Below are 14153 nucleotides of genomic sequence, written 5' to 3' on the forward strand. Positions count from 1 at the left end.
GGGATATTGGTAAGGGTAGATGGATAGATAGACGGATAGATTGATAAGTTAAGACTTTTTATTGAACCCTTATGTTATGCATAGTACATAATGGCAAGTAGAACCACACAAACAGAAAGTCCCTTTTAAAACATGAAATGTAATCTCCACAATATCAAAATCTCTCTTTTCAGTTTTGTTCACCCAACAAAAATGAAGATGATGAAGCAAAAAAATATATGAAAGAAAAACTTACAGAATTTTGTAATTGTATCCTGGGAAAACTTTAGTGAATGATTAACAGAACACTGCATCTCCCACTATTCTCACAGGTGTTTGTGCCGCTTTGTATGCATCAAGTGACGTTTGATATTAAATAAAACATTTAAATTGAAAGACCCTCAAAATTTATGATATAATTTGATGAAGATATTCCCATTTAGCTCTGTTTCTGTAACAATGATGTTTGTATGTTATTATAAAACTGCTAATGTATGCAGTTTTGGTGGGTAGAGTTTAAATTACTCCCTATTAAGAATGTTTTCAGAACTATTGGGTCTTTCTGGAATGTAGACAACTAACTAATTAATAATTGAAACCACTCTGGGCAACAGCACAAAGCTAGTGCAAATTTATAACAAGCAGTTAATTCTCAGTTGTGGTATAAACACATCAACCATCAAAGATGTTCTTGTAAACAGTGATTTTTATTGCATATATTTATATAAGTTAGTATAAATGCATTAAACACATGATTAATATCCAGCATGGGTGTTTGAAGGTGAGCATACAAAAAGAAGAATAAAAAAGAATGGACACAATCGTGTATCTCAATTTGTTATTTAATTTTCTGCTTCCACGATTAAAAATGAGTTTGTTTAATAGAAGTATGGAAAATAAGAAAGCTAGTTTGTGAACAGTAATCAATATAGAGACTGTTCAAATAATACTGAATTTTGTGAAAATAAGTGTGACAACCCATATATGTAATACTTTGTGACACCCAACATACGTACGACTTTGTGACACTCAACATACGTAATATTTTGTGACACTCAACATATGTTATGCTTTGTGACACTCGACATACGTATCTTATGCTTTTCTATGAGGGTAGGCACGAACTATTTTCTATAAAAAATATTCTGACAATTTTTTTGGGGGCGTGCCCAGCCCTCCCCAAGGTCCCCCTCCCCCACCAGCACCTGTGGCTATGCCACTGTCATTGATTAAGGTCTTGTGCAAACAGTTTAGAAGCCCACTAGCAAGGCCTTCACCAAGCTCACAGGTGTTCACAATAATAGATACCAGTTGCATAACCCTAAGCAATTTATTGAATCCGTACAGTGGAATGGATAACTGTAGTGGTCTTGGTCCATCCAAAAGAAACAGTCCTCTACCACTAGCCCCCCAACCTCCCACACACACACATTCCTCCCAAACCCTGTTCTTCCCAAATTATTAAATAGCTACCCAGAAATGCATGCATAAAGCTATAAAAGATTTTGACAATCACAGATGTCTTGCCAGCCTGCACAACCCAAGACTGTTCACTAAATGATTCATTATTAGAACACAAGTCACTGCACCAACTCCATTCATATAATTTGATTAAATATTCACAGTAAAGCTTCTACAATCACTTTGTGATATGAAAGCTATCCTACACCACACAGACCTGTGCATAGTACAAGTTATTTATTTGATTTATACAACTGCATAGTCAAGTGACAATACCTTTGACAGAGACATGACAAGAAAATGATACTTATTCTACCTATCATATCCACTAGAGCGCCCCTTTAATACCACAAGACATCCATCTTTAAGCTTGAAACTTCCAGTAATACAGCAAAGTATTTCATTTCTTTCTTCCAACTTATAAAAAGAGATTTTTAAATAGACCTGTATTAATTTTGGTAAATCCCAAGAGTACTTCCCCATCATTCATTTCAAGGACTACTGGCCATGAAATAGAATGTACTGGGAACAAGTGTAATCTTTGGAAAAATTAAGAAAAGTAAATCAATGTATAGAAGAAAACCTCACAAGAACCATAATAAATCAGCCTCTTTATGAAGAACTTCCTTCTAAATAATTCTTCTTTTAGCACATTTGGTACATTCATTAAACATTATAGTTACCACTAAAATCATTAAGTACTGTAACTTCTTTTTATATTGCACCCTCAACAGAGTCAAACAATTGAAAACATTGAAAAATAAAACTCACCCATCACGCCATTTGATCAATCAACATATGCTCATTAAAACAAAAGAAAAATTTTAAACAAAACTTTTTTTTTCCAACAATGTGTACAATGAAGCATAGCACGAAACCAGATCCAAGCACCATATACAGTAACATGAGGCTTGATAGATAATTTGTCAAATGATCAGGGACAAAAGTTTGATATTAATGTTGTAAATTTATCATGAACAGGAACTTTAAATAAAGTATTATATACAAATTTTGAAATGGCAAAGAAATATTTGGCTAGAATAGGATTTAAACCAATAATTATAGATAACAAGATTCAGTCTTCTGATTTCAGCCTCTTATCATTTAATATTTGAGAATGCTATGCCTTTCACGACCTTTAGTTAACTTTGCTATGAGAGGTGGCCTAGAGATGTACATTTTGTCAGGGGAGGGGAGGTGGAGGCTGGGCACCACTCTGACAAGCCATGCAATCTTCCAAATAATTTGAATACTATTAAGATATCTAAGACATGTATGACCACAAAATTTTGAATACATTAAATACTCACAATAAGCAACTTATTAACCATTGCATCAACAACAAAAACTGTTTCATAAGTTTGCTGTGATGGACTTTATTCAATGCAAACTTTTGAAGTTAATGTAACATTTCATCATTTCCTATGTAATTTGGTAACTGTACCAGATACCAACTTTAGTACCTTTAGTTGTCTTTTCATTACGGATACAGTCCTATCCAGATTACTGGATATTTCGGCACATATTTTTAGCCTCGATTACAATGTAGATTCTGAGTTATATAACTTATAGGAATAATAACTGTCAGTAAAACTATCAGAAAGTAGTGTAATTGATAGATGTTAGACTCACAGGTGGGAATTATCTTAAGTTTGTACTTTGCATCTAGATTTTCCACTATTAAGTGCACTCCACGTTGTATGTTAACAGTGTTACAGTGTCTCACTGTCTTTTGAGTTTACATAGTAACTGAACTACCAAACTAATTGTTTAGTTTAGTGATTCCAAAGGGTTAAAAAGCCAACAGAAGCTCATTTGCGGCCCTATGCACGTGATGATCTTGGATAAAAGCACCTGTTCATACCAAGTCATCTCTTTTCTTTGAGTGTTCAGAGAGTTACGAGGCAGGTGTGTAATTGTTGCACCTATTCCTGCTCCCGGGTACACCACTTGAATTAACGGACAAGTGTCTGCCTCAGCATCTAACCGCTTTCTCAAATATTGAGATAGATGGAGGCACGTAAAGCTAGGGTGACTGAAGTTGCTTCGAAAGCATTGAAAGATAAAAACAGATCCCCAGTCCCAATTTGTAAACCAGAAGACTGCCAAAAATCACTGTTTAACAGCATTTCTAATAGGTCAAGAGAACATGGTTCCTGGTGAGGATTTAAACTGGGACAACTAATGATTGTGGGGTGGACAAGGCTAATCACAACACCACACCTACAGCTTAGATTATATAGTTCACAAGACAGGACCAACAACATTTCCAATGTCCAGATTGTAATCACCCTGTAAAAAATTGAAAATTCATTTAAAAAATGTTGTTACTATCAGCTGACTCTCAAAGAACATGGAAAGATCTCATGAATGCTTTTCAATGCAAACATGGATTCTAATAAAGACCTCTACCTCAAAGAGCGAACTCTTTGAATTTCAAAAGCACAAAACAATGCCTCAGGAAAGTTATATAATCTGACATTTATATTTAAAATCTACATCAGGGAAGCTGCCTGTATAGCTTTCCATTTTTGGTATTTGTATTGATCTACATGATACACATTAATAGCTGCAGATAGAAGCTATAACAACATAGCTACATGTGTAGCTATCCACCTCTAGATTATAAATACTAGATACATTATACTTTTCAATGGTAGTAGCTACAGTTGATAGGCTGCATACATACCTACAGTAACCACTCTGCTACTTATACATTTGCTCTAGCCCATATGTGACCTTTCAAGTGGCAGCATATATATACCTTCCACACCGACTATGTAGTTAGCTATGCATAGATATTCATTTTGTAACTAAAATTTGCATTCTGCAGTCTATCAACTATACAACAATGTTGGCAGCTACAGAGGAAAAGAATCATGTACAGCTGTTCACCTTACCATGTGATAGTTGATATGGTCCATCAGCTATGCAGTATCTCTATGGTCTCACAAATTTATTTTATGGAAAAGAGCCAAGAAGGTTACTGGTTTGAATCCTGGTCTAGCCATATATTTCTTTGCTCTTTTCCATTGTCTAAAGTTTGTCAGTCAGTCTTCTGTTATTCATTTACTTTTATAATTATAATATAAAACAACAGAATTTCTGTTGAAATCCCACCTCTGTCCCTTTGTGGGTAGGTATAGAATGATGCTAGGTTTTTGGGTACATGACAGGCAAGGTAATGTGGCTTCTTACTGGCTGCCCCCCTCCCCCCCCCCACGCAAAGTAATGGCCATAATGGGATGTCACCAACAAAGGGCTGATTAGCTCAGATGGTAGGGCACTGACGTTATGACCCAGAGGTCACTGGTTCAAATCCAGATCTAGCCATAAGTGTTTTTGCTCTTTTCCCTCATCTAAAATTTCCAATTCAGTTTTCCATCATTCATTTATTTACAACTTTATTTCATATTCAAGGCATATATACCTGTACTCATTTTGTAAATGTTCCAATCCAGATATTACATCCATGAGTACTTAAATCTTGTTCTACACGGAAAGTTCAGAGTAGATTAATATATTGCACTTTCTCCTGGCAGCTTGTAAGAGTTCACTTCAGGGTAATTCAATTACACCGAATTCTAATGGCTGAACGTTATCGATATTTCTCAGTCTAACGGTGTTATAATCTGATGATGTCACGGACCTGAACACCCACCTGCCTTCTATGGATAATAGATGAAAGTCTAAACTGACGGTAGCATTGTTAAAATTCCAGATGACTAGGTATCGCTTCTCTTCTTGAAAACTTCTCAGCATTGCAAAAACGTTCTTCTTCAAATGTTTGTTTTCCTTCAGCAGGGAGAACTCTCCTTGTTGCAATGCCAAAGATTGTTCACGGAGGGACAGGAGAACTCTTGCTGGACTTGGCTGTGATAAAAACGAGAGTGATATTTGAAATCCTCTATAAGGTTGTATGTATGTATTTTAGATCCTCCTGCAGGAACTCACGAAGAAGCCTCATTGGCTTATCAAAGCCGCAAGCTGATCGAAGTCAGTCTCTTACGTTCATATTTAACGTCCATGATTATGAATTGTCAATTGCCAACAACTCTGTAACTGGACGACATACATTAATCTTGGAGTGACTTGAACTCGGGACCTTATCATTGGAAGGCACCGGCGTTAACCACTGAGCTTGCTTGACTGTCAGGTTAGTTTACATACACTGTGTTTTGAAGTGGTTTACAGATACATGTACAGGAAGAATTTTTAAGACATGCACCAACTACTGTGATGCAAAATGGGCAAATTGCTTCTGAAATGAGACATTACATGCTGTAGCAGTTTTGCTACATAGAATCAAAGTCATTTCTTTTTCATTCATAGAACAAAATTAACAAATCTCAAAATTTGGCACAAAATGTTAAGACTCGGTATTTCCTGAATTATGGAACATTATGGTATTATCAAAAATTGTTAAAGTAGTGACCTCATGTTTATACTTCCTGTCCTTCTAACAGCTATCCATTCTCTAGTTTTTGTATTAAGCCAGTTAAGACTCAGTTGTGAAGGACTTGGACACTCGGACTCAAGGATTACTGGATCAAGCAACAAAATGACACTGACAAAATTCACCCTATTGAATTATTACATATCCTGAATTAATCAAACCTTCACTCTAGTGATTCACATTTTCATCATAAAGTTAAAGTTAATAACTGTTTTTCCATATAGTTTCGTTTACTAAGAACATCCTTAAAACTGCTGCACATTTGGCTTGATACCGTCAAAAGTACTGTGGCAACAATATCACTAACAGGGCTGAGACCTAGACTCAAATACCAAAAGACTAGGGCTTCAATTCTCATGCGTTGGACTTGACTAGAACAATATCTTGCACTAGCTTTTCGTTTTAGAAATTTATGGTTACCTGACATTTTTGATGAATAGTTAGCAATTATGCAACACAAACTGGAAACTTACAACATTACTACCGGCAGCATCTGTCTTAGTTTCAAGATCTACAGAATCCAGCATAGGAATACCAGGTAGAAGTAGCTGGAGAAGTCTCAAGTTATCATCAAAGACATCTTTCTTGCTTTCCTCTTCATCATCTTCCCTCGACATGTCCCACAGTGTCGATGATAACGGAACCTCTTCAAGATGGCCGTCGATCGACTTGCTTAAAGTCTCTGCCAATGTAAACATCGATGTGTTCAAATTGACACCTGTAAATGCAAATTCTGGAGGAAATCTGGCATCAGGGTTGTGGTTCATGCCGAATAAGATATTAGTACTGCTGTGATTCTTGACCAGTGTGATGGTATCTATAACTTTGTTTATTTCGCCTGGAGTCAGTTCATCAGAGTCTGCTATGTAGAACCCACTGATTCCTGCATTGATTAGGAAATGGTAGATGAATTCTTCATCCTCCACTTCACTTGCCGATACAGAGAGATCCACGGGACCATCCGCAGCAGATGTAGCATTGTTACAGAGATCGACTTGAGCTTGATTCTGAAATTTGATGAGAAGATGAGGATGACTAAAGATGACTAAAATAAAGAAACGTTAGATTATTATGCCCATCGTAAACACGGTACATCTTGGGAGAACGTTTAAAGGATGACGTAAGGTACAACACTTAAATTTGATTGGCTTGCAGACCATTAAAACGCCATACTATCAGACTAGTTTGGGTTTTTTTTTATGATACTTTTAATTTTTGACTGGACTCTATATATTCTAATACACAGACCATTAGGTAAAATTCCACAGTTGCAACACAAACAAGTCTTTTATGGCCTCACATGACATGTTTACAATCCAAATTACAAACTGTTACTAAAGGACACATGTTGCATGTCATCTAAGGGTGCTCGGTTGTTTATATGAAGATATTAAAGAAAGAAAAAGAATGTGGTTAACGTTTAGGTACAGTAGTTGAAGAGTGGAGGTCATTATCTCTGCAGCATGAAAGGATCACTCCAGAGTTTAAGCATATTTTAAATTCTACTTAAATACTATTAAAAAACAGTTTTCATCTCTTTAGTGCAGTTCATTGGGGAAATTTATCAGCGTCACTTATAAATTACCATTACACTGAACCCACTCTTAATAAAGACACTTGCAGGGTTTTCGTTAGTAGCCGGGACCCGGGTCAAATGACCCGCTTACTGCACGTACATGACCCGGCTACTTTGCGACGCTCAGTAAAAAAAAAAAAAAAAATTAAATTAAATTTAAAAAAAAAAAAATTAAAAAAAAAAAAAAAAAAAAATGACGAAAAAAATCGAGAGGAATAAATACCCACAACCAGGTCAGGTGTGATTGAAACTGTCACAGCAGTTAACTGTTGGTAAAAACTACAAGAAGTTGAACATTAGTAGTACGGTCGAGGCGATGAGGCCGAGGGGTGGGTGAGAGTAGAGGTAGGCCGTAGGCGAAGGGCTTCTCTTGACATACAAATTGTTGCTCAACAGATATAAAAGCTGAATAAAAAACAGAAGGTTCTATCACAGACCTAGTTGGGTATTTTTTGGCAGTAAAATCCTACTCACTTTGTAGGTACCGTAGACCTATTATCATTTTGTTATGATCGCACTTCATTTAATGCAGCAAGTGCGTCACACCCTTGCTAAGTTCTGTTCAGTGGCATAGCTACCTCCCTAGGCTCCATGACCCGAGTGTTAATAAAAAAATTCAGGAGAAAAAAAGAAAAATAGGACAGAAGAAAGGGGTGATTGGGAGGGGGCAATATCATTGACCAAACAACTGTATATTGCACCATTTTGCGTCTAGAGACTTTTTAAATTGCAATTTTCCGGCAAAGGGGAGGGGTCCCCCTCCCCTTAGACCCCTCCCCCATGTCCGCGTACAGACAGTCCCGCCTACTTTTCAACTTGACCCACCTACTTCATTTCTTAACAAAAACCCTGACTTGAAAGTACTGTGTTATCAACACATTGGCTTATAACATAGATACAGTATATAGTAAAGGCTTCATAATTGACCCTCGTAATTGACGCACCTTCAAATATCACTAGCAACGATACAGCAGGCCACCTAAACTTTTTGCAGTCAAGCAGAATTACATATTTCATGAGTTTGAATCCATTTCAGCTATTTGCTGACCAAATTGTGTTTTTTTTTTTAAAGCTTTTAACACCCTCCCCCCCCCCCCCCCCCGTTTTGCACATTTTTGGGACATTTGGAAATCTTACACCCTAAAAATAACCAACATTACCTCAATATGATACCACTACTCTCTGGGACCTCACCTGTCTGAGCTTAGATGCTCAGAGCATCGGAAACAGCATCCAAAGTCAATGGATGTATACTGCCTACACTACAGTTAGCTTATCGACGAGTGTGTCAATTTAGGGGTATGAAAGAACTTGACACGGCAGACATTTTGTGGTCAAACTCTGCTCAATTGTACAGTGCATAAGCACAGAACCTTAAATATTTTTAAATCATTACATTTCTGAGGAACTATACGAAAAACACATACAGTTGAGTGATTTGGATTTTTTGGGATCAAATCCTTAAGTGCGTCAATTATGAGCCCACCATGCTACACTATGTGAGTTTAAAGCACTTCACCAAAGTTGTCACAAAAAGGATGGGAAGGCTGAAGGGGGTGGTGCATGACGAGAATTAGCCCATTAACCATAGGTTGCAGTATTCAGCTCTATTGACCTCAACTTACTGAAACTTGACGTCTCCTGCAAACAGACTGGGATCAGTGAGTTTGGGCGAGTTGATTTGTTCACATGTTGCTATGTCTGCCTTGAACTGCCCATCATTTATTCCAGAACAACTTGTAAGAGATTGCTATTGTTTGATTCTAGTACTGTATAATTACACATACAACATGTACAGTGCATAGAGCCATCTCCATTATAGCTATTAATCTGCTGCAGGTTTTAGTTACACATAGTTTGCCGATGAGTTTGTAGAGGTACTAGATACTTTTAAGTTTAGGATTTATTATAAAGATGTTTCATATGAATTCTTTTCTTCTTCCCAAATATAATTTTTAACTAATCCGGAAGTTTGATAGATTTGCACCGTACAAATCTATAAAACGGTGGGTTTTGGGATGCAACCTATAGCTGTGTGAAGGGACCAATTTGAAGTGGTTGTTGTTGAAGGTTTACGAGTAAATGGGAACATAATGGGTTAATGGGTAGGGCATGAAGGAGAGAGGAGCACAGCATCACCTACAAGATTTGAAACATGATACTGTGGAGAGGTGTTTGTCATAACAAAACACAAAATATCATAACTGCTTGATAATACTATAATCCTCCAGAGGCACACTGGGCAACACAGGGCGGCTGCCCCCAGCAGTTCTGAATGCCGCCCAGCACAAACAGTATTTAAACATTTCCACCCGGCATTTTTTTGATGATAATTTAACAAATGTTACCATATAACCAAAAATTGGGAGAATATATGGCACAAAATAGGAAAAATAGCACCAGCTAAGCATACTTCATGTGCAAAATTTGTCCAGTGGGGAGGGGGTACCCCACCCATGACATCCCTCTCCCAGGGTGTGGATCACACTACCGCACAATCTGCCCGGCACTCAAATATTCCTGAGCACATCCCTGATCCTTAATCCAATATAACAATCAGAAACATAAAACTAACCTCAAGTAGTGCCTTAGATGTTGAGATGTAGATGCCCATCATTAACTTAATTTCATGGAGTCTGCAAGCATCTGATAGTTTCTGGATGGTATCAACAGTCTTGGCACAAGTAGATGGTTCATTAGCTGAGAGAATGCCTGCCCACCAGTGTGGTGAGGACAGGTAAATACAATTCACGTCGTACTCCCTGAGTGATTCCAATTCTGCTTTGTCACTGTAAAGTGTCAGAGATGAACCAGGATCTAGATGAACTTTAAGAATGGATCCATCCAGCCACCAGTCCCTCTGTACGCCATCATCTACACAGGTCCCTGGGAACAGCATCATTCGAATGACTGGCCAGAAAGCAGCCACGGTCACTGCTAACCATCCCATAAGGAAAATACTATACAGGAAATTCCTGATGAAAGACCATGGCCAGAATAGGTAGAAGGGTAAAGGTGATCCTTCATCTTCCCATCTCTTGACTATTTGCCTGATCAGACTTTTGGCTGGAAGACCTTGCAGGTATCTTTTACGCTCGTAGGAGAGATAATGTGGACTATGCTGATAAATGACCTCTTCGGAACCGTCACTCTCAGTATCCTTATCGTCAAAGTCCTCATCCCTGAGAAGTCCCTCAAGTTCATCCATCTCGTAGAACCCATCAGGATCTTGTGAATTTTGTAAGGACATCATTTTTTTTTCTGTGAAAAATAGATTTATTATTTAATGCCTGTAGTACACGTGACACACAATTGTCTAGATATGATAATATGGCCACAAAGTACGAACAAATTTTATACTACAGCATTCCACTGTCATAAAATAGGACATGATAATAACATGTGGTAAGTGGACAAAGTTGGTTGGGTGCAAACTGAATGCACCCTATATATGATAGGTAGAGGTGAATTAAGCCTCAAGGAACTCTTCAGCTGGTCTGAAAAATTCACAACCTGAAAGGGTGTGAAGACTCGCGCAAAAAGACATGTCTATTGCCGGTAATCTGACCTAGTTTCGAATGAGGTGTAACAGAAGTGTAAGACACCGCCATCAATCACAGAAAATGCACACGCAGCTTGCTACCATCGGTAATTAGACACTAGTGTACAGTCAGTACATACAGCTGCGGTCAATACCTACAGCACAGTGTAAAAAACGACACAGCGATGGACGTCTCAGGTCCAGCTAAAGATGAAAAGGTATCACGTTTCATTACTGTACTACGAGAACAAAGCGTCACTTGCAAGCAACGGAAAGTTAACTTTTTCAGATGGCCGCACGCGGTTTGGGGCGAGTCTTCAATGCCTTTAACCTCTTTACCATTCCATTCAAACTGATAGCTTTGACTCATTTTTTTCTTTACTCTTTGCCTTAAAGTTGTTAACAATTATCAGTATTTCTGGTGCCCTTCATGCTATTTTACTTCTGTACTGTGTGTTGTTTTGTTCCGTACGATAATATTTAGGCCTAATATGAGAAATAAATTTGACTTGAAGTGCAAGCTAGTGATACCACACTAGCCTTCCTGACTTTCAAGTACATGCCTGCTGATGTTTGCAGATGTTAGTAACGACTAAGGCCACAGAACGATAGACAAACACGTACCAGCCGCTGGTTGTGTAATTCATCACCTAAAGTATAAAACACTAATTGTTTGTTACTTAGTGTTACTGTTAGGCCTAACGGTTATAGCAATATGGTAAGAACATGATGCAAGCCACATCATAACTAGATAATCAATATGAAACATACTTGTAATGTTATAATGGTGGGCCTCATAACTGGCTAGTACAAATACAGTAATAATAACAGTTACGTAGGCACAAGGAATATGCCTAAACTAAGTAACAGTAATTACTGTTTATGATACTGATAGTACTGTAGGTCTAGGCTAATACCAGCAATACCCATGCGAATTTGCGTGATTCAACTTGAACTTGTAGAGAGCACCTGTGGATTGTGGAATCTATCGTTAATGTTCGGCAGCTGGTAAATGTTGAGTCTTTCGTTCCATTCTGCAACGCCCATCGTGACGTGTCACACGTGCCCCGCCTACATCGTTTTCTGATTTGCCATTTGCCCGCTAAATATATGGAACGCCAATAGAACCAAAGTCATCGATAATAACAACGTTGTCGACGTTTAAAATCTCTAAGCTATCGATATTCATAATATTGATGCCACAAACTATTAATGATGTACGCTATCAACGAATTACTATAACGAGGTTAACCCCATCGATGCTAAACACTATCGAATAGCGATAAGCCTTTCATGAATGATAGAAACATTCAAAAATGGTGATCGATGTCCATCCTGGGGCGGGGTGTAAGCGGTCGGGATATTTCTAATCCAATGATACAGATTCGTTTGCATAAGGGCGCTTAGATGCAATATGTTGCTATATCATTTCCATCAGTTTGTATGCAGTTGGGTAGTTACATGTTGCCAGTGTATATAGGCCTTTGCCTTTGCATGCGAATGTAATCAAATGTGAGACCTTTTCACGGCGTGCATTTTTCGCTCAACCCACGGGCTTAGCAATGAGTTGTCCATCCCTCAGGCCAGGGAGCTGAAAGACATCTTCCAGCCACCTGTTCAGGATTGGCTATATGCCTTTCAATCAAAGACGCCTCCACACGAAACACTTAGGATGGATCTTAAGTCTTTCGCGCCGGGTAGGGGAGGGGATGGGGGAGAATTTTCCCCAAACAGGTTTGTAAATACGGAATTTTGAGCCAATCAGATTGCTTGTGACGTCAGCATGAATAATGAACATCGCTTGGAAGTTGGAAGACATTCAAGATTCGTGAGCCGTTCTATTGAAATCGGAATTCGTTTCATGGAATGAGTATACTAAAATAAACTTCACGACGTGAGTTCACGAGTCTTGAGTGAATATACTCAAACATGACAGCAGCAATAGTTTGAATCGGTACAATACGTGATGGAATTGCGCGACTAGATTAGGACTCTAGCTAATCTGAATTTTCCTACCTAAAATTTGGAAATGATACGAATAATCAAGGCTTAATTTACACAACTTTTCTGTTATTTGTATTAATTCTATGTACCTCCATTGGGGTAAATATATATAGAGGAAACTATTAATTGAAATGTACATATATGACGGGTATATCTTTGTTGCAACTAACGGATTTTGGTAACCTCGAAGTGAAGGTTTCTATGATGTGACGTAACGTATCCCACCTTTCATAGGCGACTATTAACACATCATTTCAAACCTGTTGGGAAAAAAATCGCGGCCAAGAGGGGGTGGGGTGGGGGGGGGGGTTGGTTGCTGGAAGTTTGGTTGTCACAAAGGTAGGCGGAATTATATTCTGTTTGCTGTTGTTGATATATTGAGCAATTGCATTGGCTAGTTACCAGTTATGGGCACGCCCAATTGCTGTTACTCTAGAATGAAAGGCTCAACATTTAGACACATCGGCACGTAACGTCTGCCTAGAGAAAGTAAGGCTTGGTAACGTATTTTTCAACCATTAGGAAAACTTACAATCTGCCTGAAAAAAAATCAACAATCCATGCAACCCAGTTTTCTAAAAAATATTGCAGACTATCACTGTCACGAAGTCTCACGTTTGTTCTAGTTATTTACATGTCCATCGCATTTGAATGGGCATCTGACAGAGAAGACCTTCATAACGATATAACAGCAGATCGAACCGGTTCAGGTACGGTAACTCAACAGAAGAAGTCTTGTTTACTCTGGCATTAAACATAAGTGTTTCGCAATAGCGTCCTCTATTTATAGCTTTTCATGGGTGGCCGTGTTCTGCGTCTTTTACTGTTTTTGTGTTCTGTGCCTAATTCGGGACAAGCGTCATTTATTTACCCTTACATTCCGAAAACACGAGATAACAGACAGCAATTGCCAGCTGGCATGCATCACACTTCATACGGCAGATGATGGTTAGGAATGTCACATCACATTCAAGTTTCGGTGTGTCGGGTAGCTAGGTCGAACACGAAGATAATGATATATCCGAATCAGTGCCACACATAGTCACCGCACTAGAAGTGCCGGTCAAGCACACCACAACTTATGTAATACAACATTTAGTACGTTAAGTTTAAAGAATCGTGCTTTAAGCACATGG

The 14153-nt window shown here is 38.2% G+C and overlaps 1 protein-coding gene across 4 annotated transcripts; it reads right to left on the bottom strand.

Annotated features, from left to right (window-relative positions):
• Positions 1 to 44: 44 nt before the first annotated feature.
• LOC139971513 (uncharacterized) lies at positions 45 to 12082 on the bottom strand. 4 transcript variants are annotated; one of them, XM_071978066.1, is made up of 4 exons: positions 11983 to 12082; positions 10048 to 10733; positions 6370 to 6903; positions 45 to 5313 (listed from the first exon to the last, which is right to left on the bottom strand). In XM_071978066.1, the coding sequence occupies exons 2-4, from the start codon at positions 10723 to 10725 to the stop codon at positions 4999 to 5001; spliced, it is 1527 nt and encodes a 508-aa protein (XP_071834167.1). In that variant the 5' UTR covers positions 10726 to 10733; positions 11983 to 12082; the 3' UTR covers positions 45 to 4998. The 4 variants fall into 4 exon arrangements, with proteins under 4 accessions (XP_071834167.1, XP_071834166.1, XP_071834164.1 ...); XM_071978065.1 differs by having other exon boundaries at positions 11785 to 12036; XM_071978063.1 differs by having other exon boundaries at positions 11931 to 12030.
• Positions 12083 to 14153: the final 2071 nt, after the last annotated feature.

The sequence above is a fragment of the Apostichopus japonicus genome, chromosome 8, assembly GCF_037975245.1.
Source record: "Apostichopus japonicus isolate 1M-3 chromosome 8, ASM3797524v1, whole genome shotgun sequence".
In the NCBI taxonomy this organism is placed as follows: domain Eukaryota; kingdom Metazoa; phylum Echinodermata; class Holothuroidea; order Aspidochirotida; family Stichopodidae; genus Apostichopus; species Apostichopus japonicus.

What these genes read in the sequence shown, in the direction of transcription:
- LOC139971513 (XM_071978063.1), bottom strand. An exon ending in CATCTAAGGCACTACTTGAG is followed by an intron (nt 6,904 to 10,047) that starts GTTAGTTTTATG and finishes ATCAAATTTCAG; the next exon opens with AATCAAGCTCAAGTCGATCT. An exon ending in ATGCTGCCGGTAGTAATGTT is followed by an intron (nt 5,314 to 6,369) that starts GTAAGTTTCCAG and finishes TTTTTATCACAG; the next exon opens with CCAAGTCCAGCAAGAGTTCT.